The sequence below is a fragment of the Chaetodon auriga genome, chromosome 17 (genome assembly GCF_051107435.1).
Source record: "Chaetodon auriga isolate fChaAug3 chromosome 17, fChaAug3.hap1, whole genome shotgun sequence".
NCBI classification, from domain to species: domain Eukaryota; kingdom Metazoa; phylum Chordata; class Actinopteri; order Chaetodontiformes; family Chaetodontidae; genus Chaetodon; species Chaetodon auriga.
This window is the reverse complement of record NC_135090.1, coordinates 21,808,314-21,831,030: the sequence shown is the minus strand read 5'-3', so window position 1 is coordinate 21,831,030 and position 22,717 is coordinate 21,808,314. Positions and strand designations below refer to the sequence as shown.

Here is a 22,717-nt window from a genome sequence, read left to right as displayed (position 1 = left end):
AATGGAGCAAACCATGGAGCGTTTTTACCACGACAGCCTCATCTCAAGGTTAGAATAATAATAGTTGGGTGGCTGGTTGGCTGTCACCGTGCTGCCATAACCAGAATAACTGGGGTCAGAGCAGGGAAAAGACCTGGATTTAGTTTGCCCCGGGGTTAGGAGGTCAGCCTCAAACAGGCTTATGAAACGTGCTTAAGCTGAGGAAAGGTCCAGACCTGCTGCAAAATTTACTGCTGAGCACTGCGTCACCTCAACATGACTCATGACCTGTTGTCATCTGTCAGGTTGAAAAAGAATTGCATGTGTGTGTGTCTGGAGTCGGCTTTCACACACACACGTACACACAACATGTCAATGCTAATCAGAAGAAGAGCTTCATGACTCTGCTGACGTCTGCACATCCAGACAATGAGTTCCTCTTTCTGCACACACATAATGAAAAATCCGGTCAGAATTTTTCCTAAATGGATTCAAACAGTTAATGCGAAATTAAGAAATTAATAAGCGTGCAGAATTAAAATTTCAAACCTTAATATAAAAGTTTCAGCCGTGTTCTTTCTGGACTCCAGCTTAAAAGCTTTGTAATATTTAAACCCCGCTAAGATGCTAATTTGTGGAATTAGAGTAAATGACTGTCGTGTCAAAGAGAGATAGAGACTTAATTAATTTTTCAATGCCTGTCTTTCATTTTTACATGGGAGCTGAAAAGGAAAACAAATGGCCTTTGTAATATCTGCTGGTGATTTTCTCTGCATATCTGAGTGCGCTCTGATGTTAACGATGATGCATCAAGATGTTTCCAGTCGCCACAGTGGAGCTTCATTTCACTACTAAATCAAAAGTACAGTAAATGTCAGGCGAAGGAGAGAGTCTCAGAATCAAAGAGGGAACAATGGCTTCCTTTAAAACCAATATAGACATACAGCGAGGAACCCGTCGGGGAGGAGGACGCGCAGAAAGCTTCATCGACACCCACAGGCAGCGGCAGAAAATAGACCAAAACGCAACGCAAACACAAAAGCTGTTTTTTGGTTTAGTTCTCACTTTTTTTGTAGACTGAAACTCACTTAACTTTCACACTTTTGTTCTTACTATCGGTGCCACTCTCCACCTACGTGTGAAGCCCACAGCTGAACACATTTCAGGTCGGATCTGTAGCAGATTCTACACGGGGACTGCGGAAACTGGTTTGTGCTGCAGGACTGCGAGGCAGCCGTAGAAGACAGTGAGTTCGCAGTGACTGATGATCCACTATTACTCCAAATATTACATAACACAGGTGATGGAAACAGCACCTTCCAGATTGTCCAGATCAGGCCTTTTTCTGATGAAGACGTGTGCAGTCAGCTCTGCGCGCTGCTGAGCCGACAGCAGGGACGAAGATGCATGCACAAAACAAAAGGCCACATTTCTGGCTTTTAAACATAATGATCAACAGGGTTTTAGATGTGTGCAAATATCACAACACCGACCTTTTCAGGAAGGTGTTTGATTGAATGAGAGAGGGGGGCTGTGTTTGGTAGCGAGTACGCACGGCTGCCTGCACACAGGAATATAAGAAATACTCACCTTCATCAGCCATGAACAGCTTAGTAGGAATATGTCTTTTTGGGAATAAGGGATCGTCCACTTCTCAGTCTGTTTCTGCATGAATCTGACTTCCTTTTTCACAAACCTTTGGGGAATAAACTCTGGCATGTTGGATACGAGTTGTGTGGACTGAAGTCCTGAGAAGAAAGGCAGCATCCTCCCCTCCAGCTAAGTGCTTATTTTAACCCAAACCGTGATCCTTCCCTTCACTGCTGCCAAGTTAAACCGAAACAAACCTTAACCAAAGCCCTGCTCATCACAGAGTGTATCTATTAACAGCGTTTGAAAGCAGAAATGTTGGAATCCTGAAAGAAAAGGCGTCAGGCAGCTACGTGCTCCACCTTCCTTCGTCGTTCACCCACAGCGACCAATGACTGACATCTGAGGGTGAATTTTCTGATTTTAAAATCTCTGCATTTAGACTAATTTCTGATAAGCTGTGCTGCTTAACTCCTATTTGTCTACGGTCACATTAATGGAGTCAGATCACCAGAACCTTCCTCTGGTATCTTAGTGAATATTCTTATAACTGTTATGAACTGTTTTCTCCTAATTCAGATGACATCACTGCATTTCTGAGGAGCTGATGGAAACACCAGCTGCTTTACATCATCTTAAATCACATCTTTGGCTTGTTGTTTTCTCTGATCGCATCATTAGTAGGTCTGTCCTCCAGCCAATCAGGTATGTGGGACTTTTCCTGTCTGAGTCTTCTGCCGTGACGGAGGGCTGGTCCATCTCCTGTGATGGCCTTAAAATTGTAAATGGGTGGGCGTGGTTGAGATCCATGCAGGGGGGCTGGGTCAAGGCTAAAGCCTCAACTTAATCTTCAATTAAAGGAATTCAGATGCCAAAGTGATTGGAGGGAATTCAAATAGAGTCTGACCCAGTGCCGGGATTTCACATGGAGTGCGTACAGTCTGTGTCAGACGATGAAATGTGTTTGTAGAGTAGAAAAACTCTGTTTAAAAAGGACTGAAGATAAATTAAAAAGTAAAAAAAACAGCTTGTTTGATGAAGGAACTGATGACCGTCCATAAGACCTTTTGTTGCTTCTTTTTGGTTTTGGCTTTCTTAGTGGATTTTTTTAACTTTGAAACAAATCATTGACAACGTTTACATGTACAAAATATGGACGTTTGCCCTTATTCCCAAAAAAGACAACATCCCTACTAAGCTGTTTACATGGCTGATAAAGATAATGTTTAAAAGTAGGTTTGTTTCGCCTTCTGACCAGAAATGAGGGCTTTTCTTTGTGCATGCATCTCTACAGCAGCCTTGCAAACTGACGGCTAAGCAGAGCGCAGAGCTGACTGTAAACAGGCCGTGTGTCCCAAACTGCTGCAAAAACCCCAAATGAGACCCAAATCGTCAGTGCACTGTGAACACGTCCAAAGAATGCTCCTAAAACCTGAAAAATACCAGCACGTCCCTTATGTCTCAATCAGAAAACGCTCCTTTTGGAATAAGGCCTAATTCAGAAAATCCAACGGGAATCTACTGTTTACATGACCCGTATAGAAATGTCATTTTCAGACTAACAGTGGAATATTAACGTGCATGTAAACGTAGATTAATGGTTAAATAAAGGCTGATCTGTTGCTGCAGGTTTGCATTATGACATAATCACATGTTAGTCATGAAAGTGAGAAAAATGACAGTCAGTCTGGTGGAGTATAGGTGTGTGTATGTGTGTGTGAGTGTGTGTGAGAGTGAGTGAGTGAGCGAGCGAGAGAGAGAGTTAAAATTATCCACCTGAAGCCAATCCTCCTCAAGCTGATCAGTGCGCTGAATGGACTAAACAGCTCGGGGACGTCAAACTTGCAGGCAGGTGAGAAAACTTTTGTTTCTTTTTCACAAACTTAAAGAAAACCTTCTGGATTTTAAAGTGTTTACCAAGAAATGTGAAATATCCTCTCATGTGAGCAACTCCGTCAGCTCCTGGTGGAACTCAAAGTGAGAGCTGAGCATCTCAGGTAGTTTGTTTACAGAGACGCAGATGATATAAATAAATAAATAAATAAATAAATAATGCTCCTGCAGGCTGAGTAAGATCTTAATATTATATTTGTTCAAAGCATCTGCAGCTTTTAGAGAAACCTGCTAATATTTATTTGATGTGTAAATATAAGGTGGGATTCATTTGGTGATGTAATGCACGAGGGGCCAGAAGTGACCGTCAACCATAAGCTGTTAGCTTACATCTGTACATACAGCACATACAGCACATACAGCACATACAGCACATACAGCACATACAGCACAGCAGTGAGGATCTGATTTCTACTGACAATATGTCTGAACTTGCTCTGAAATGAGAATACATCTGTAAAATCAATGAAAGGTGAGACAGACTGATCAGAAACAGGAAAACGTGAGTTTGTTCATGTGCTTTTGTAGCTCTGTGATTCTCTGTGATCAACCTAAAAGTCATTTCATAAAGTGCGTCTGGTGTCGGTCGCTAACGGGCAGCAGGTTTAGCCAAAGACGCGTCCTGACCTTCGCCGAATCACGTTGCAGAGCCGTTATATGAAGTTGTGCTGAGATGAACTGGTGTTTGTGTTGAGAAGACTTGAACTGAAACCTTGAAAGAACGGCTCACTTACACGAGTGCTTGTTTACACATTAGATTTATCGACACGAAATGAAAATTATTACATTACATTTTTAAAAAATGACATCAGTTTTGACTTGAGGCGGCGTAAATGTGACTGAATAGGATTCCTTTTTTTGTTTCTGTCCTGGTTGGAGTTGAGTGCTGAAGTTTTTTTGTAAGATATTTTGTGAATGTTTTTCTTGTTTAACTCTAACGCCCCCCCACCCACCACCACCATGCTCCTGTCCCCACCTCTGCATGTGCTGCCCCTTCGACCTCCTCTATTATTCAGTGCAGTTTTGATGAGCTTTAGATCACGTGCGGCTAAGATCTTGATGTGTTTGACACCTCGTCTTTAGCCTTTATGCAATCGCCTTATGCATCTCTGCTGTTGCAGTTCACCGTCTAACTACATCCTCTTAAATCATGTTTAAACTCTATGAGCAAAGAAACTCAGATACACAGTGCTGTACCTCTGCTGCTATCAGCCATTGGCATAATTTTGGTTCAACATGTCAAATATGTGTAATTTCTGACGTTGTATCTGTTTATCAAAGGATCTGCTGAGGTCCTTTAGTTCATCCAGCCTCACACAGACGTACGAGAGAGCAGAGTCTCTCGTTGTTGTGGCCTTTGCATCCTTTCCACTTCCCTTCCTGTGCATCCCGCCGAGCCTCCGGCGCGGCGCTGATGGGCCGGAGGCCACGTGCAGCGCTGAGACCTTGGTTTGACTCCTCATTAGTGGCAGTAAGGCCAGAGGCGGCTTACAGGAGCCAAACTAAATGTGAGGAGATCCATCACCCCTCAGATCAGAAACCCATCTCTCGACAGCCGAGAGTGAGGATAAACGGTGGTGTTATTTTAAAGACTGAGCAGTGATTGAAAACCTTTGCTGGGCGGATTGTCCACCTTCACAGACTGGATCCTGACACTGGAACTTTCTGCAGCCTTTAACTTGTCGCTGTGTTTAAGGATGAGTGTTTTCTCAGTCTGGGCCTTCAGAGGAAACTGTTATTGTATGTTTTAATATCTGCTGTCTCCCCATTGAGCAGCTTTTTACAACCCAACCCTAATTTGTGGCGTGCTCTTTATTATCACACTATCATGCAACACAAGAGTGCTTCACAGGGACAACAATCAAAATTAAATAGCACAAAATAGAGTCAACTCCACGTGAAGTGCCTATTAAAGTTGCAGAGTGCTTCACAGAGTGGGATGAATATTAAATTGGGAACTCATTAGTGGCCAGTTTCAAAACAGAAAACCTCTGTCTCTGTTACTGGTGATATATTTGACCTCTGACCCTTCGCTTTGTGCTAATGCCTGATTAAAGTCCCTCTGTTGCACCAGAGAGTCCAGACCTTTGGTGGGAAACCCGAGCTCCCTGCAGAGCAGCGCGACACCTCCCGTGAGCTCTTGCGCTGAGCCAGTGCATTGTCGCATTACTTGGTTAATGTTTTCGCTCTCTGCACTCGAGCCTGAGAGCTTTCCAGGGCATCACAAGAATTCCCAGCCGGGGCGACCCCAGGCGCGGAGGTCTCTGATGAAGCTGCCCCTGCGTCAACTCAGGTGGGGTTTTAACCTGCGGGTGAAGGCAGGGCACTGACCTGTGACTCACCCGAACGACCCAGCAGGGGTTAGCCTGAGTCCGCTGTGGCCTGAGTTCACCCTGGTCCCCCCTAATGATGTTGTGGGAAGCATAAATCCCAGCTGTCGCTCACACGGCCTTATACCTCCAGAAGTTTAACCTTTACGCACTTCCTGTTTTTACTGCTGCTGGTGGCCGATCCCTGTGCATGTGACGATGACATCATAATTTCATCAAAGTCGTTTATATTAACATTTGCATTTTAAATACTACATTACTGATTTACAGCTTTGATTTGTTTATCACAAACACTGTTCTGGAAATGATAATTTATGCAAAATACCTGGCTGAGGGTTTGCTCGTCATGCACCTCCAGGAGGTCATGGCTGGGGCCTTTATCTAATGCTGCTATGCTAAAAAACAGCTGACAGATATTAGCATTGACTGTCACAGTTAGACAACCTGCTGCCTCCAGGTTTCTTTGCATTTGGTGGCACAGTTGGGCCAGTGGATCCAGTTCAAAGTGCGACAGTCACGACAGACTAAATTACTGACATTAAAACGTACTGAAATAAAAAAGGACGGTGCAGTTAAGCCACTCGTGTGTGTGGCGGCTCCACAGTAGAAGGCTCTAAACTGTAATTACATGCAGTCAGTGTGAGGCGGGACTGGACTCCAAAAGGCAATCAGAAAGTCATCTTCGGCTTTTTCAGAGGATTTTAATTTAGCTGGTGCCTGTTCTGCAGTGACAGACAGATTGTCCACAGCATTAGTGTGTGAGTAACCAAAGGTCTGTTCACAACTGCATTTTAGTTGGGGTATTTCTACTAATGGAGTCTTATTTACATTATACATTTACATATAAGCAGTTTTACTGGAGGATGACGACAGTACGGTGGCTGGGACTCAGACATGATGTCAAAGTTACAAAATGAGAAGTAATATACAAAAATAATACGTATGGTTTTTAAATTAGGTCGTATTTCATCGCCCTCCTAACTTTGATTGACAGCATGGGTCTGCTGGTAATTATGGAGAGAAGTGGAGACAGTCCCTTTTTTCCATATGGCCTGGACGATGATAAGACTTTTCCAATGTTGTTTGCATTGCAATGTATAATTAAAACAGCAGGAAGAGCGACAGGGCGGAGAAGTCAGATTAAAAGTCCCAAAAACAAACAAAGTCCTCACAAACTGCTCAAAAAACAGAATTAGACACAACTAAAAGTCCTCATAAAGTTAACCAAAGTCCTCACTGTGAGAAGGTCCTCACAAGTCCTCACAAATAAAAGTCAGTACAACTAAAATCTTCAGGACAAAAAGTCCTTTCAGTCAAAAGTCCTCATAACTGCAGACCTCACATCTAAACATTGTCACAGCTGAAAGTCCTCACTATGAAAAGACCCCATTACAGAACATAGTTACACAAATAATTAGCTTGAAAAATGTACATTTCTGCAAACCACTACTATTAATATTTGGTTTAAACTCAAAAAACACTTAGTTTTAAGGAAAGATCATGTTTTGGCTTATCCATTCCTGTCGCCTCGAACACGGCTGGACACTTTTGTTGTCTCTAACGTTTGTCTTCTGTTCTCACATTGTTGTCACGCCGCCACCGTCCCCTCCTCCTCCTCCTCCTCTTCTTCTTCTTCCTGCTGCTGTGAAAACTCAACCCACATACATGATATGAACCACATCACTTTAGATCACTTTAGAAATGTTGATATGATAAAACACAGAAATGAAGGAGTGAAATTTCTCACATGAGATTTCTCTTAATGAAAAGTCCTTCCAGCTAAAAGTCCACAGGACAAAACACTGAAGCCATTTATTCTCCCCCAAAAAATTAAAGAAATAAATAAAATGAAAGCTTTAATTAAGTGCAGACAGGAAAAGTGGCTCAGACTGTGTCAGACTGAACAAAAGCTTCAGCACTCAAACAGCTTGTTTATGATGCCGAGGGAGGCTTTTATCAGGATGTACTGACAGATACGAAGACCGCTGAGGGGACATTAAAGACAGAGACAGATTCACACAACTTTGCTCTCTGATGCATTTATTTTGCTTAACGCACTGAGAGGGAAGTTTTGATAATGAAATCATACTGTCAGCAGTGGTTTTATGCTAATAGAATCTGTAGCATGAGGTTTTTTATTGTTTCTTTAAGTTGTATTCAGTTTAGAGCAGTCAGTTATGATGAAGATGAAGTCTCTTAACTCTAAGTCTCTGAATTAGTGACAAAGCTTTTTTTGTGTCTGTTTGCTGCCTATCTTGGCCAGGACGCAACAGGAAAAGATGTTTTTAATCCCGAAATTGATCTAAAATCTCAAAATATATTCGACATCTTCAGCAAAATGACAGATTTTGAGGCTCTCTGATTGGATGCTTTCAGCTGCAGTTTGGGGAAAGTTTTCATGTAGAGACTCTTTGCCCTCTGTTGTCTTGAACAGTGTTTTCCATCACAGTTGCCCATTTCTGTGCTGGTTAACAAATTAATGTCCATCCAAGTGTTGGAACGCTCCCCCAGTCCGTCTTCTTAATGAGTCACGTTCATACTGACATGACTCGCCTCCAGTTTACGTCCAGCCAGAGCACCTGACACGGAGGGAGGGAGGGAGGGCTGACTCGTGTGATGTGTTGCGTGAGGCAGGGAGGTGAGCTCAGGACCCGCAGAGGAGGAGGAGGAGGAGGAGGAGGAGGAGGAGGAGGAGGAGGGAGAGCATCTTTAAGCTGTGAGGGCTGAGCCACATGGTGGGACGTATACCCAGTGAACCTGGATAACTGATCCACACTAGGGGCTGGGATTGGCTTGACGAGATGAACATGCACATGTATGGACACTGTGCATGCACATGTTAGCATGAGCACTCCCACCAAGCCAAGCAGGATGTAATGGAGGGAGTTTTTTTAGGTTTATTGACATTTTTAGAGTTTTTATAGCGTGTATCATGGTAAGAACAGCAGTAACAGCATGAGTTGAGCTTTGTGAGTCCAGTCAACGCTTTTCATCTCCTGATTGTCAGTGAACACTGGACAATATTCATCGATTATTTAAACATAATGCAGTCGTCATGAATAACTCCAAACTTGCCATGAAATGATGTGATTTTTGTTCATATTTGCCATTTCTGCCTCATGATGATCACCAGCTGCTTGTCACGCACACGTTCTTCTGCAGCGACACGTGTGATAACAATGGCTTGACTTTGTTGGTCGGGGTGAGGGAGGAAAAGTTCCTCTGGCCGAACTGGGACCCTGCAGCCAATCCCTTGTTAAATGGCATTAAATCCAACCAATCCTATTAGTCTGTCACCCTTGAGAGGAGGAGGAGAGGCGGGGAGACGTGTTCCTGTGGCCTGTTCTGCCTCCGCTGAAGCAAACACAAGCAGATAAGATGCTCGAATCGGCCTGAAGTACTGCGGCTTCAGGGGCCGCTGTGAGCCTGACGCCCCTGAGAGTCTGCACTGGAAACCAGAACATTGCTGTTAACTGTATTACCTGCTATAGCGAGTAATGTATTTTAATTTAAATCCTGAAAAGCATGTCAGTTATGAGAAAAGGCGACGATGTGCAGCTGCGAAACCTTTGCAGCAGCTGCACCACAAGTGGTCATTTATACAGGCGTACTGCCCTCCGTCCCTTCGTCTCAGAGCAGGGAAAGACAGCCCTCGGGGTCATTGTCCTCAGAGATGCTGGTCATGAAGTGATGCTCTCCGGGCTCGTGTGCGATGCCTCGTGCCTCGCTGAGGTATCATGTCTCTAAATCCCCTCTAATGTTGTCTTTAAGTATCAGACAGCGGGCTCACTGTCAGATTGAGGCCCTCATCTGTTGGCTGCATGCACATCTCTGAACACCTCATTAAACTGCACTCAGTGTGCTGACTTAAAAAAAAAAAAAAAAGAAAAAACATGTTTGCCATTAGACAGCAAGTGGTTAAGAAATCAGCACCGATACACCTGGAAGCATTTGACACACCTGTCTGTATTAAAGTTTTAGCACCGCATTTGCAGTGCATTGATATGTTACATATGCTTTTGTTTATACGACTGTGTTTCATGAGTCTTGTTGGCACTGTGAGGTCATCAGACAACCATCAGAAGGCCCAGCGCATAAACCCCCATAAAATCCAACTTGTTTTTACTCTTTTTGTACAGATTTAACATTTTGATTGGAGAAATTTAAAGGGCTTCGATGCTGATACCTTCGTGCAGAGCCAGAATAGCTGGTTGTGTCCAGTCTTTACGCTAAGCTAAGTTCTTGGTTGATATTTAACAAACAGATATCAAAGCTGGTATCAATCTTTTCTGAGTTTTGACAAGTAAGCAAATAGGTTCATATCTCAAAATTTCAAAGTGTTGCTTCAACAGTGAACATAAACCTACAAAGTCTGACAGTGTTTGCAACCAGTGCTGTCGCAGCCGGCGCAGTGCCGAAGACTCGGCGCTTTGTACTTAGCGGGTGCTGTGGGTGTTTGAACTAGTGATAGGCTATGGAGATAAGAAGCTTAGAGGGAACAGCATCCTGTGTGTTCTCAAACTTCTTCTTGGCTTTGCATGTTGCTCTCTGGCTGACCCAGCAGGCAACGCGGGACACTCGCCTTATACTGTGACACACATGGAAGGTTTTTGGACTTCCGAGCTGTTTTCATTCAAAGCAGGAAATTTGTTTTTCTCCAGCAGGAGACGTTTAAATGATTAGCTCTGCTGACTTTAAGTAGCAGGAAATGTTTCTGCCATGGCAGCAAATACTCTACAATCAAAAACCTTGATTTTCTTGATTGCTAACAAGCAACGAATTTTACACTTTATGTCAGTTTATTTTTGACCCGGTGTGTGTGTGTGTGTGTGTGTGTGTGTGTGTGTGTGTGTGTGTGTGTGTGTGTGAAAATATTCATGGGATCTGTTCTGAACTCATATCACGAAGGCATCCAGTTCCTGATATAATGAAATAACGCAGCTGTGTACAAGCGGGGACGTTTAGCTTTGGTTTCGGCTTCTCCGCTAACATCAGCGTATTTGCTGGGGTCCCTCCACTCTCACACGTCTTTGTCTCCCCTCACTGTTCTGTCTTTAAACAGCCAATGAACACGTTGTCCGAGGGCGGACGAGCTCTGACACTGATTCATGAGGCTCTGGTGTGAGTTACTGGACTCCACAGGCCCGCCCTTGTTTCAGATGAAAACCAGCTTTCATTATTTGAATGGCTGGTCTGTGGTTTAGGGGGCAGATTAATTGCCTTTAATCTTATTACACTGTGGCCTGCTGCAGTCTTGACGGACCCCCCCCCCACTGGCCTCCCCTAGGCGCTGTTTACCTGCCTGCTGACGTCACTGCCGTCTGCTGCTCAATGCTGACGGACTGAAGCAGCGATTTGATAATTGGAGATGAATTGCTTCTGATGTTGATCCCCTTTCACTAATGCATTCACTTCCTGTTATCTACCTGAACATATTTGTACTAATATGGCGGCCATCGATTCATACAATGCTGTATTTACTCTTTTTCAGTCCTCACTCAGATTCCCGTCCTTTAACTCTCATTCTGTCCACTTTCTTCTCATCTACTCTGGATCTTGCTCTATTTGGTTGCAATTTACATTGTTCATGCTTCAAAACAGGAAACTACACGCAATAACATCAAAATACTCCATCATTTTAATATATTTTCCATTATATCTCAGGTATTTTTATTTGTTTTCTTTGTTTTCGTCATACAGTATCTTGTTGTTTATCTTTTTACTTTCTGTCCTGTAGGTAAGAGCACTCTGCGGTCTGATGGGTGGTTAGAAGCCAAAGTTAAAGGGATTACTCTTGGCTGTCGAACACAGGACGTCTTTGGAGCCAAGAGGGATCACCTGGCTGGCGGCTGCCTCTTGCCCGAGACAACAGAAGGACCTATCATCATACATCAGCCCAGCGTTCACAGGTTGTTATCTTGCCATGGAGCCAAGAAACCTTGTGTGATACTGCATGGTTGTCTCGAAAGCAAACAGCTAAAGAGTTTGGCAGCACCCTTTGTGTGCTTCTGGAATACCACCTTGGAGTTTGTGCTATCTGTCACCTAAAGGGGATTTATGGTATCTGGGAGGAGATTTCATCTGCAGTTTTATTGTTGACATGCTTTGCCGCAACGCCTCTCAATCCAACGCCTATGACTTCCATTCATGGTGTTCGTCACAACAAAGCTAAGGCCTGGGAGGACTGTCATTTGTCAAGGAATAACTTTGACTCCGGCCAAATATGGCCAGAGACGTCAGTCCTCTGAGCCTCATGCCTTTGTCGGCAAGGCAGCAGCAATGGGTTGGAGCCTCTCTGGGGTTCGCACTCCCCCTCTTCCCCCTACGTTCTCTCATTTTCTATTACATTGTGTCGTGCGCAGCAGCAGCAGGCAGTTTGCCTGGTATAGAACACGACTATGGCATTAGCCCCAAATTTGTTTGCACTCCAATTCCCCCAGAAGCAGACCCCAGCTGCTATTCTCCACCCAGTGTGCCCCATGGACCGAGCAGTAATGGCAACACTAACGGCGGTAACCGGCGAGGCATGATGTCTGATGAGGCCAAAGCCACCATCTTGCACCTGCGCGAGAGCCTTGTGAGGCAAAAGGAGACCATCCTGGACCAGCGGGAGACCATCAGAGAGCTGACCGCCAAGCTTACCTTGTGCGAGGGCTTCGGTGGTCACCATAGCATTGGCCATCATGACAACCACCACGAAAATCACCACGATAACCATCACGATACCCATCACGGGAACGACCACGACGACCACCACGAGCAGCACGGCAGCCACCATTCCTCATCGTCGTCACACCACGGGCCTTCGGCGTATCACAGCAACGATCACCACTACTCCCACGGCAGCCACAGGTCCGACCTCCACCACAGGAAGGGCTCGTCGTACGGAAAACACAACTCCTTCTCCCCTGAGCAGACAGGAAAAACCCTGCAGACGCTGAAGGAGAGGCTGGAGAACTTGCAGGTGAGCGCTAAAATCTGTAATGCAGAGAAACGACATATTTTTGGATACATAAGTGAGGATAAACCAGTAAAGAAGAGCAACACTGTAGTTTTAAAGAGATACAGATTGGTGGATAGAATCAAATGTGCAAATTTAGTGGATCCAATTAGAATAAATGAAGAAAACCGTCAGGGACGCTGGTATAGAGTTGCACAAGCTCATCTGCAGTGTTGACTTTCTGGCTTGTAGCTTCAAACACTACAGCTGAACATGGTGGAAGGTTTCAAGCAACAGTCAAACGACAACACTGCAATTTATCTTCCAGCCTCAACGGTGTAAAGGCGATGTCAAGCTTGTAGTCGCAGTATACGAACAACCAGTTGAGACTGTGTTAAGTCTTGATACAAATCTGCATTTTGTGATGTTTATTGTTAACAGTTAAAAGTACAAACTTGATTCTGCTAAGCTCATCGTTCAAGGCTACAGTGTCCTACAGAGGTCTGACAATTGTAAGAATTGAAAATTGAAAGAATTGAATCCAAATGTTTCTTCTCTTTTCTATGAAGAAAAAAAAAACTGTAAAACTGCAGCAAGGTCTGTCTCCTATCTATATATAGTCACATGGCTGTAATTAAAACTCTGATGTTTCAGGTTAAAAGGGTAAACATTCTATAAGAGCTCCTGAAGGAGGACTTACGCCGTCTGCACCATGCAGACATTTTCAAATGCTTAGTAATGTGTCTGCAAAGAGAGGCTGAACAGTCTGCAGGGAGGCGGAAGCCTATCAAAGGTTTGACTTAATTGGGGTCATATCTTGCGTCATTAAAGGTCACCGGCTCAGCCACCGAATCAGCTGCCAGTGATGTCCGCTGCCAAAATGCTGTAAGAAGGATGTGTTTCATGAAGAGATGGAAACCCAAAGGACACTGTGTGTGTTCACTACACTAAAAGGCCATTTTTGACTAATGATGCATATTTTCACTTTCAGGTGCTTTTAGTGGCATGTCTATAGACACAAAGAGACCGCAACGATTAGCTGATTGATCGATAAGCTGATCAAACGAAAATTAATCAGCAACTACTTTGATAATTGATTAATCCTTTCAGTCATTTTAAGCAAAAATATCAGACATTACATGGAAGGATTTCCATGCCTTCCTTTTTCTTTTATGATATAAATGAAGAGCTTTTAGTTGAAAAAAGTAATCTGAAGAAGTCATTTGGTGCTCTGGGATGATTAATCAATTACAAAATACTCGACAGATAAATCAATGATGAAAATAATCATCCCTAAACATAAGAGTTTCAAGTGATATTCACACACACACACACACACACACACACACACACACACACACACACAGCACCCACCCACCAGTCACTGTCAGACAAACACCGCCTACAAAGCGAACATCACAGCTGTTTGTCGGTTGCCTCTGAGCCGTTCCGGCTCTCAGTCTCTCTCCTGGATATCAGTGGCCAAGCCTGAGCTCAAGCAGGAAGCTGCTTTAACTTGATTAGCTCTCACCCCTGACTTAAACAACCCCTGCATCCATGTGTTTATCACATGATGGAGTGAAGGTGAAGCTTAGAGCAGGACAGGGACGTGATGGAGGATGAGGAGGAGGGATCTCCGAGAAACATCTCTAGTACATCAAATCACAGTATTGTTTTTTGTACATTAATTTAATGGTTCCTTCCCGGTTATTGGCTTTGAGATTAAGGATCTGTTTCCTGTGGGGAAACCAAGCCAAGTCAGTCAACTTTGCATCACAAGCCAAAAAATGTGGAACTCACTGATCCAGATATCTAAAAGCATTCACTTTTTAACTTGAATTAAATTCGATGTGAACTTGACAAAGCAGCAAATCAAAGCTCACTGGCAACCTTTGTAGCTGTTGTTGTTGTTTGCTCTCCCAGAATTTTATTTCTAGGAGAGCAATTTATAGATATTGCACATGATGTAAGAGTATGTGATACATTTTCCAAATTGTGTCCCAGCACCTAAAACAAGCCATACATATGGTTCTGCTGTCTCACTTGTGTTACAACATTTAATGATGATGGTGTCGCATTGCGAGACTAAGACCCTGCTGCCCGCTGGCCTGTGAAAGCCTCATTATCAGCACAGGTGGTCTCAGGCCACGCGCAGGGAAGGTGTTGCCAGAAATCCCCTTCAATCTCCCTCAAAGGTGTGAGACAAAACAGAAGCGGAGCCAGGATTTACCTTCCATAACTCCCTCCTCTAACAGGATGTCTACGCCACCGGCCTCTGGCCACGCGCCGAAGGCCGCTAGCCAGCCTCACCTTCAATTAGCTTCATCCTCCCTGACGAGGCTTAATCGTGGCGTGCGCTGGCAGGGAACAAAGCCGGATTTGCCGGTGAGGAAGATGTGGATGAGCAAGGGAGAGTCGGAAGGAGGACTCGAAGGCAGGAGGGGAAACTATTTGCCTGCAACTTTAAATGTCATATCATGATTTTTGTTCATTGTGTTGTGTCAAGTTTGAAATTTTAACCGACTTGGCTCCAACTGACCGCAGACGGTTAACAAGACGGTTTTTGGTACTTGATAAAAGCTCCTCGTGGTTTCTCTGTTGCAAAACACACACTTTGATAGAGTGTGTTATAGTGCTTCCTATGTAGAAAATCACTTCCTGCCCTCCATCTGCATGATGTATGTATGCCTCTGCAGGCCAGGAACTCCACCAGCTCCTACTCCAGCTCCCTGAGAGAACTCCTCCAGCGGAAGATCACCGCTCTGGAGGAGCAGCTGCACAGCTACTACAGAGATCACCATGACTATGGTCACCATAATGACCACCACGATGACCACCACGATGACCACCACGACGACCACCGTGGCAATGGCCACCACGATGACCATCATGACGACCACTATGGCAATGGCCACCATGACAGCCACCACGACAACCACCATGATGACCACCACAGTAACGGTCACTATGATGACCACCATGACAGCCATCGTAACAGCTACCACAGTAACCACAGGTTAGTGGTAATACTGCCAGTGTTCAGTGATGGCGCTGCCTCATTATTGTCTTCTCTTGTCATGGAAAAAATGATGACACATTTAGCCACAGTTTTTGTTAACAAAATTAACCCTACCACAGGTACAACCATCGCAATGGTTACCACAATCGCCATCATGACTACCACTACGACTCACACCACAGCCGGCAGCAAGGCCACTTTGGCAGCCATCGCAGCAACCACCATGATGACCATGGTGACGACCATCAGGGCCACCACGATGATCACAGTTTCGGTGCTCACCATGACGATCACCACGATGATCACCACGGACCTGGATACCACGATGACCACCACGATCACCACCACGACGACCACCACGATCACCACCACGACGACCACCACGACGATCACCACGACAATCACCACGGCTACGACTACCACGATAACCACCACGGTGACGATCATCACCCACGCAGGCTGCCTTTCAGCAGCAAAGAGACCAGTGTGCGGGGCGCAGGGCACAGCAAGCTGGAGACAGTGCTGAGCCAACTGCACCATGGGAACACCAACCATGGTACACACACACACACACACACACACACACACACACACACACAGAGCTACTGTACAGTTGTCATGAAATAATTGCTTTTACATTTCAGACACGAGCAGTGATGTTTCTCACAGAAAAGGTCACAGTTTTACTCAAAAGTTAAACTTGGCAGGTCTGTTAACATCTACTGCCATTTAGACTAAACTCTGCATTTAAGATTAAAACCTATATTCCTCAACAAAACAAAGATGGGCTGAGTGTGAGTACAACCCTACACCATAGAAAGCTGCAGGTGAAGTAAGAAGACATTCCACAGCACATTAACTGCGAACTGTCTGCAGATATTACATGTTAATTGTAGCTGAAGTGCTACAGCTAAGCGCAGAATGTTCAGCTGAAACCAGCTGCTGGTGGTAGAACAATATACGTCCTTTACAGATGATTGACCTGAGTCTGAATCTCTTCGTCTCACCAGGAAATCAGCACAAGCTGAAGAGTCCCACCGCTTTCCTGCTCGACTTCCCCATGAGGACCAACTACATGTACGCCAGGATGAAGCGGTCGGTGGTCAACGAGATCTTTGCCCTGACAATCTGCCTGTGGCTGAAGGCAGGATCGGGTCCTGGCCTCGGCACTCCCTTCTCCTACGCCGTACCGGGACAAGCCAATGAGCTGGTGCTCATCGAGTGGGGCAGCAACCCCATGGAGCTGCTCATCAATGACAAGGTGAGAGCAATGCAATGGAAGTTAAAGTCAAGGGCCAGGAGATGTAGAGAATGACATATTTGGATGCTTCATTGAAACGAATGACACTGTTGAGTTAACACACAGTTATCACACTCTGTGTGTGATGGTTCCTGCTAATTCTTTTACAGAAAACAGTGGTTCTACTGTATATTTAACAATTAAAGACTTCAGACTCCAGTCAAAACGCTGCTTCTCTGACCTTTGGGAGACCACTGTCCTTGGTCCTGGTAGCACTGCTAGACCAGAAAACCTGTAATTGGTCAGCTGGGGCTGTTTGTGTCTTTTCCTACAAGTTGATAAGACAACCAGTGCAGCATTTTCAATAGCTACTTGAATAAAACAAGGCAAAACAAGGTAAAATATAAATTACCACAGTGTAACTCTAGTTCAGTAAATACACGTGCAGTGATGACACATACTATATCTGTAATTCTAAGCAAAATACTGCAAACAAAGTTATTGTAGGCAGTAAAAAAGAAAGCATGACATGGCCTCACTGCTTTCAATACATCCATGTTGCTATGCTAATGCTAAGTATTTAAAAACATAAATTCTACCATTTCTGTTTCGTTCCTCTCTTGATGATCTTTGAAAACTGCCATTTTCAGTCACAACGCTTTCATCGCTGGGTCATTGAAATTTCAGACCTGCAGAGGAGGTCACAGCTCAGAAAAGGTTACTTATCTGCATTTGTGCATCAGAAGCTGTGGAAATAATTTAGCCTTTTGCATTTTCTCTGAGGCTGTTCGTCGCACAAAAGGCTGAGAATCTCTGACTCGGAGCCTTTTGTGTCATTAATCTCATTTTATGATAATTGACAGTCTGAATGACACTTGATGATTTAACGAGACGTTAACTTGTGCAGATTCTTGACGCACAGATTATTCATTTATTTTATTTGCCTCCTAATCTTTCATTCTCTGAAAGGCTTGACACCTACACGGAAGACAGATGTTTGTCTTTTTCCTTTCCTTGCCCCAGTTCTGAGCTCAACAAACAAATCAACAAAGCGATTAATCTGATTATCAGAATTGATTGGCCTAATTATCTGTAAGAGTGACATTACCCCGAGGGATAAACTGTCATGTGTGTTCTAGTCACACACTTGGCAATCATCAAACTGATCAATGACACAGTCAAACGATCTCTAGAATGCAGATTAAACTCGTCTTTAATTAATCTGCTGGAGTTTATGAGGATGAACAGAGTGGAGATTCTCATATTGTACTCATCAACTTCCCGTCATCAGTGAGCGCTTGCATGTAAAGCTGTCATCCAGCAGAGGTTTGTCATGGATGATGATGATGTTAAGAAAGAAGAAGGTCCAGTGTTTTTGTTGTTTTCTGTCCTGATGAAACAAAGGAAAAGCCTTCTTTCTGTGTGGATGCTCTTACATGATTATTTGATCAGGGTGACGTCTGCACTTTGATGTAACTTGTTGGGTCAGGTCAGACCTCAGTTATCCCATTAACCTCAGACCAGATCACTTAATTGATGCATATGTGGCTTTGTTTTACCAATGACGGTTTTAAGAAGCTGTATTTCAAAGAGGAAATTTGTTTGTAACATTTCTTAAAAGTTGTAAACTTTGTCTTCTTGTCCGTCCACCCGTGCGTGTAGGCGGTGACACTGCCCATAACCATGACCGACGGGAAGTGGCATCACGTGTGCGTGACGTGGTCGACACGCGATGGTGTCTGGGAGGCCTACCAGGACGGGGTGAAGAAAGGCTCAGGACAAAACCTGTCGTCCTGGCACCCCATCAAACCAGGAGGGACCTTCATCCTGGGCCAAGAGCAGGTAAGACCTCCAGCTTCTTTCAGATAGAGAAGTCTGGAGGTGGATGCACACATTTCACCAAATCTCAGCTCACATGCACAGATATTCTAGAAAGCGAGGGTTGGATGTTACTGGCACTGTGAGGTGACAGATTCCATCTTTCCATCTTCTTCAATCTTGACCTGCTCCTCACTGCTCCTCACAGGACACGATGGGAGGACGCTTCGACGTCACTCAGTCCTTCATGGGAGAGCTGTCCGACCTCCAGTTCTGGTCCAGAGTCCTGGCGCCCAACGAGATCTACGCCCAGGCGACCTGCGGGGGCCACCTCACTGGTGATGTCATGTCGTGGTCGGAGGAGGTGGTGGAGCTCCACGGAGGGCTCACCGAGTTCTCCTTTGACCCCTGCCACTGAGGACTGACATCGGACCCCCGACACACCCCACATTTTGGATAACATGCCCACGTCACAGATAGATGGACAGTGGTTAAATGTTATTTTGTCACGGATCAAAGATGCAGGAACGATTTCGTTCTTCGCTTGCTTTGGTTTTTCTTCATTTTGTTCTGCAGGAGTTAAATAACACAATCTCAGCCGTGGACAACAGACGGAGCAAGGAGTTATTTTGCTTTTTCTATGTTTTTTTGCCATTCCTGTTCGATCTTTCTGCCTTCTCCACCTACACCCTCACTTCTTCGCTCTGACGCTGTCAGCAGGACGACTTTGAAGGCTCCAAAGTGCGCAGAGCTTTGGATTTACCGGCCGTGTGGTCATGACTACGGCTGCTCTGAGAGATCCAGCACACATAATAGGATTTCACTCCATCAGAACAGGTCCAAAGGTTGCTTGTTGCCATTAGCTCGCCCGCACCAGCTTGTTTTGTTTGGTATGCGAGCAACATAAACATCACAGGAGGTGAAAGAACAGGAACAAATGAAGCCACATGGAGATCTGAACTGATGATTCGTACTGACGATTAAATATCTGCTCTTGTTTTGTGGAAACAAAGGAATAAAGCTGCTGCAGGACTTTTTAAAATGCAGAGAGAGAGTTGGAAGACTGATTTATACATATAGTATTTCATATTGAAAACTCAACAACAGGCGTTTTGTAGAAAGAAACCAAAAACAGTGTAATCCACGTGTTATGTGTTCCTCATAAATGTTAAATTGCATTTTGTCACTGCAGAACTAAGTGTGATGTTTTAAATTTGAAGTCTTCTCTGTCTCTAAGTGGATCTGCTTCTCTCCGGCCGTTACATAAGAGCGCCACGGCTCAATGTCAGACATGACACGTTACAGCCAAGAAGCCACCTGACAGCGTTAACCGTCGCTCAGCATGTCAGCCGCCGCAAAGCTGATGTCTCCTCGGCCGCCCGTGGCTTACAGCGGGATTTACCTGTGGACGACCGATCTGATCCTGCCTATTTCCGACCAGCTCAAACCACATGGCAGAGTCAGACGCACACACACGCGCACGCACACACACTTTCAGAGAAGGTTAAGAGATTAAAAGAGACATTATTGATCTCATGCTAACCGTTTGTAGATGCACCTTCATGATTTTTTTTTTTTAACAAAAGAGGTTTTTGTACATGTAAATTCTGTCAGATAGTCTGTTTTTAATTATTATGGCGTTTCTCATGTTGTAAATCATTTTAATAAGTTTAAATTTAATAAGTACATAGCACTTTCTCACCCACTCTTAACCCTGTGTTTGTTTGTGAAGCACATCTTCAGGAGTCAACCGTTCATGGTTTGTTTGTTATGACCGCGTCCCCTCTGAGTTAAACTCAGATGACATCCTGTGTTGAACTTTCCTTACTGATAGTAAAACAATATGCGTGAAATGTAATGCCAAGACGAGCAGCACTTTGAAACCACGCTCCTGTTTCCTTCCTGTGATAGTGGGCCAAATGCACGTGACATGTCCTTCATATGTTCTTCCTCCTGTCTTTGTTACGTAGACTTCAGTTCAAACACCTCCTACTACCAAACTGTGTAGTTTCTAAGCTGAATGTTGACATAAAACAAAATATGAGATACAACTTTATGCAGAAAAACTTGCTTGTTCTCGCCTTTGGTGTGCATTTTAACATTGAGTAGGTTTTTTGTTATGGTTGTTCTTGTGTCTTTGGCTGTAAATATATCCAGTGTTACATTGTGTTCAGTCCACAGTCCCCCCCCCCACCCCCCCCACCCCCCCATGTGTAAGCCAAAACTATAAACTGAATTGTAAAACTTGAAAGAGGAAGAAAATGCACTATAAGATGTCAAATATTTGTAAATATGTCAGGATTTTGAATAAAACTATTTCAAATATTTTATGAATTCAGTACAAACTTGCTCCTTTGAACAGTTTACGTTGCGCGATGTCTGTCCTGTACATTGTTTTGTGACTGTCTTCAAATGCCAGTTCAGCAGCAGAGTTCCTCTGGAAATGTGTCTTCTGCAGCAGAAAAGAGGAGCCTCTGATTTATCTTTTTAGCAGCGAAACAAACCCACAAGTCCTCCAAATGAAATCATCTGCAAATGTTTTCTGATCTGATGCCTCAGCAGGACGCCGCCGTCAGTCTGTGCCTTCAAAAACCATTACGAATTGTGATGAGTCATGGGAAGTGATGCTTGAAGACTGTGCATTTCAGAGCAGAAACAAAAAGGTGTGGCTCAGGTGAAGGTACAGCACAGGTGTGAACTCTTACAGTTCCCCTGAGCAGCTTAAAATATTGTAAAATGAGGGACTTTCATGGTGGCTGTAAGCGCAGAAGCTACAGAACTCTGCGGCTTGTCTGGATATCAGCTCTGCTTTGCATACAGCTGCAGAGGAGCCAGTATTTTCATATGAGATATAAATCTACATTATACACTCACCTGAGGGACACTGGGCTCCTCATTTGTACCTGCTTTTGAGAAGCAAAGAGCTATTAAAGCAGCGCAGAAGGCCAGAGAGAGCCTGCTAACACAGAGACATTATGCATTCATGCAGCAGTTACTAAACAAACCTTCATTCGTGCTGGAACTGATGAAACCATGGGAGTGAACAATGGATCCGCTCTGCTGGAAGAACAACAGGAAGCATCTACGGACAAAAGTATTTGTCTTTCCTGTGTGCATTTTAACACTGAATGGTTCTAGTTTTCATTATGAAATCATGATTTTGACTGTAAATGACTTGTTTTATCGTTTCGCAGAGATCGAGTGCATTGAGTGGATTTTTTAAGTGCTTTCAATTGACTGGTTTTATATTTGATACCGTTAATCAATGGCTCGCCTGGACTGAGTGAAGTGGGCTTGAGAAGAATACTGTTGAGTTTTACTCATCAGCTGATGATGTTATTAACGAGCTGCTCTTTCTGCTTTGAGGATCCGCTGAATAGTTGAAAGGTTCTGCTCTAAACAACAATAACAGTCATAAAAATAGCTAAGAGTATTTTTTTCCTCTCATCTCCGGTGATGTTTGGTCATGCAGAGAGCTTCAGCTTTATTTGCTGAGGTTTGCAGAGATGCCGCTTCCCTCCAGCTGGAGTGAATTTTATCAGCTGTGTTCAAAGCATCACGGTGACATTTGAAATTGAACATAAATGTTTCCTTCCAGAAACAATATCCCAGTTACTTAAGATACTCGACAAACCTCGCTGCGGGGCGGCTGAAGTCTCACCAACATTTTCAGCACTTCAGCAGATAAAACTGAAGCTATCAGCGTGTCTGGACTCCACTGGAGGTGAGTGAGCGCCGGCGTGCGAGCTACACCTGCAGAATATCATCCAAAACAACAACAACAACAACAACGTGCAGCATAATAACTCCATCGCTTTGCAGTATGAGGCAGTGCAACGACACGTCCACCTTCAGCCACACAGGGTTTACTGCTGGGCGGGTTTGGGTGAACTGGCCCTTTATTTAAA

The 22,717-nt window shown here is 44.3% G+C and overlaps 1 protein-coding gene across 1 annotated transcript; it reads left to right on the top strand.

Moving 5' to 3' along the window:
* Positions 1 to 3,381: 3,381 nt before the first annotated feature.
* On the top strand, positions 3,382 to 20,989 carry LOC143334841 (uncharacterized). The gene is made up of 7 exons (XM_076753772.1): positions 3,382 to 3,421; positions 11,530 to 12,756; positions 15,429 to 15,748; positions 15,871 to 16,307; positions 16,762 to 17,012; positions 18,654 to 18,833; positions 19,018 to 20,989. Exons 2-7 carry the CDS (start codon positions 12,016 to 12,018, stop codon positions 19,225 to 19,227), a joined length of 2,139 nt encoding a protein of 712 aa, XP_076609887.1. The 5' UTR covers positions 3,382 to 3,421; positions 11,530 to 12,015; the 3' UTR covers positions 19,228 to 20,989.
* The last annotated feature ends 1,728 nt before the right edge of the window (positions 20,990 to 22,717 follow it).

Excerpts from the sequence above, each read along its gene's own strand:
- LOC143334841 (XM_076753772.1), top strand. The coding sequence starts at position 12,016 with ATGGCCAGAGACGTCAGTCCTCTGAGCCTCATGCCTTTGTCGGCAAGG. Across the intron at positions 16,308-16,761 it reads CCATGGGAACACCAACCATG|GAAATCAGCACAAGCTGAAG; the intron begins GTACACACACAC and ends TCGTCTCACCAG. Across the intron at positions 17,013-18,653 it reads AGCTGCTCATCAATGACAAG|GCGGTGACACTGCCCATAAC; the intron begins GTGAGAGCAATG and ends CCGTGCGTGTAG.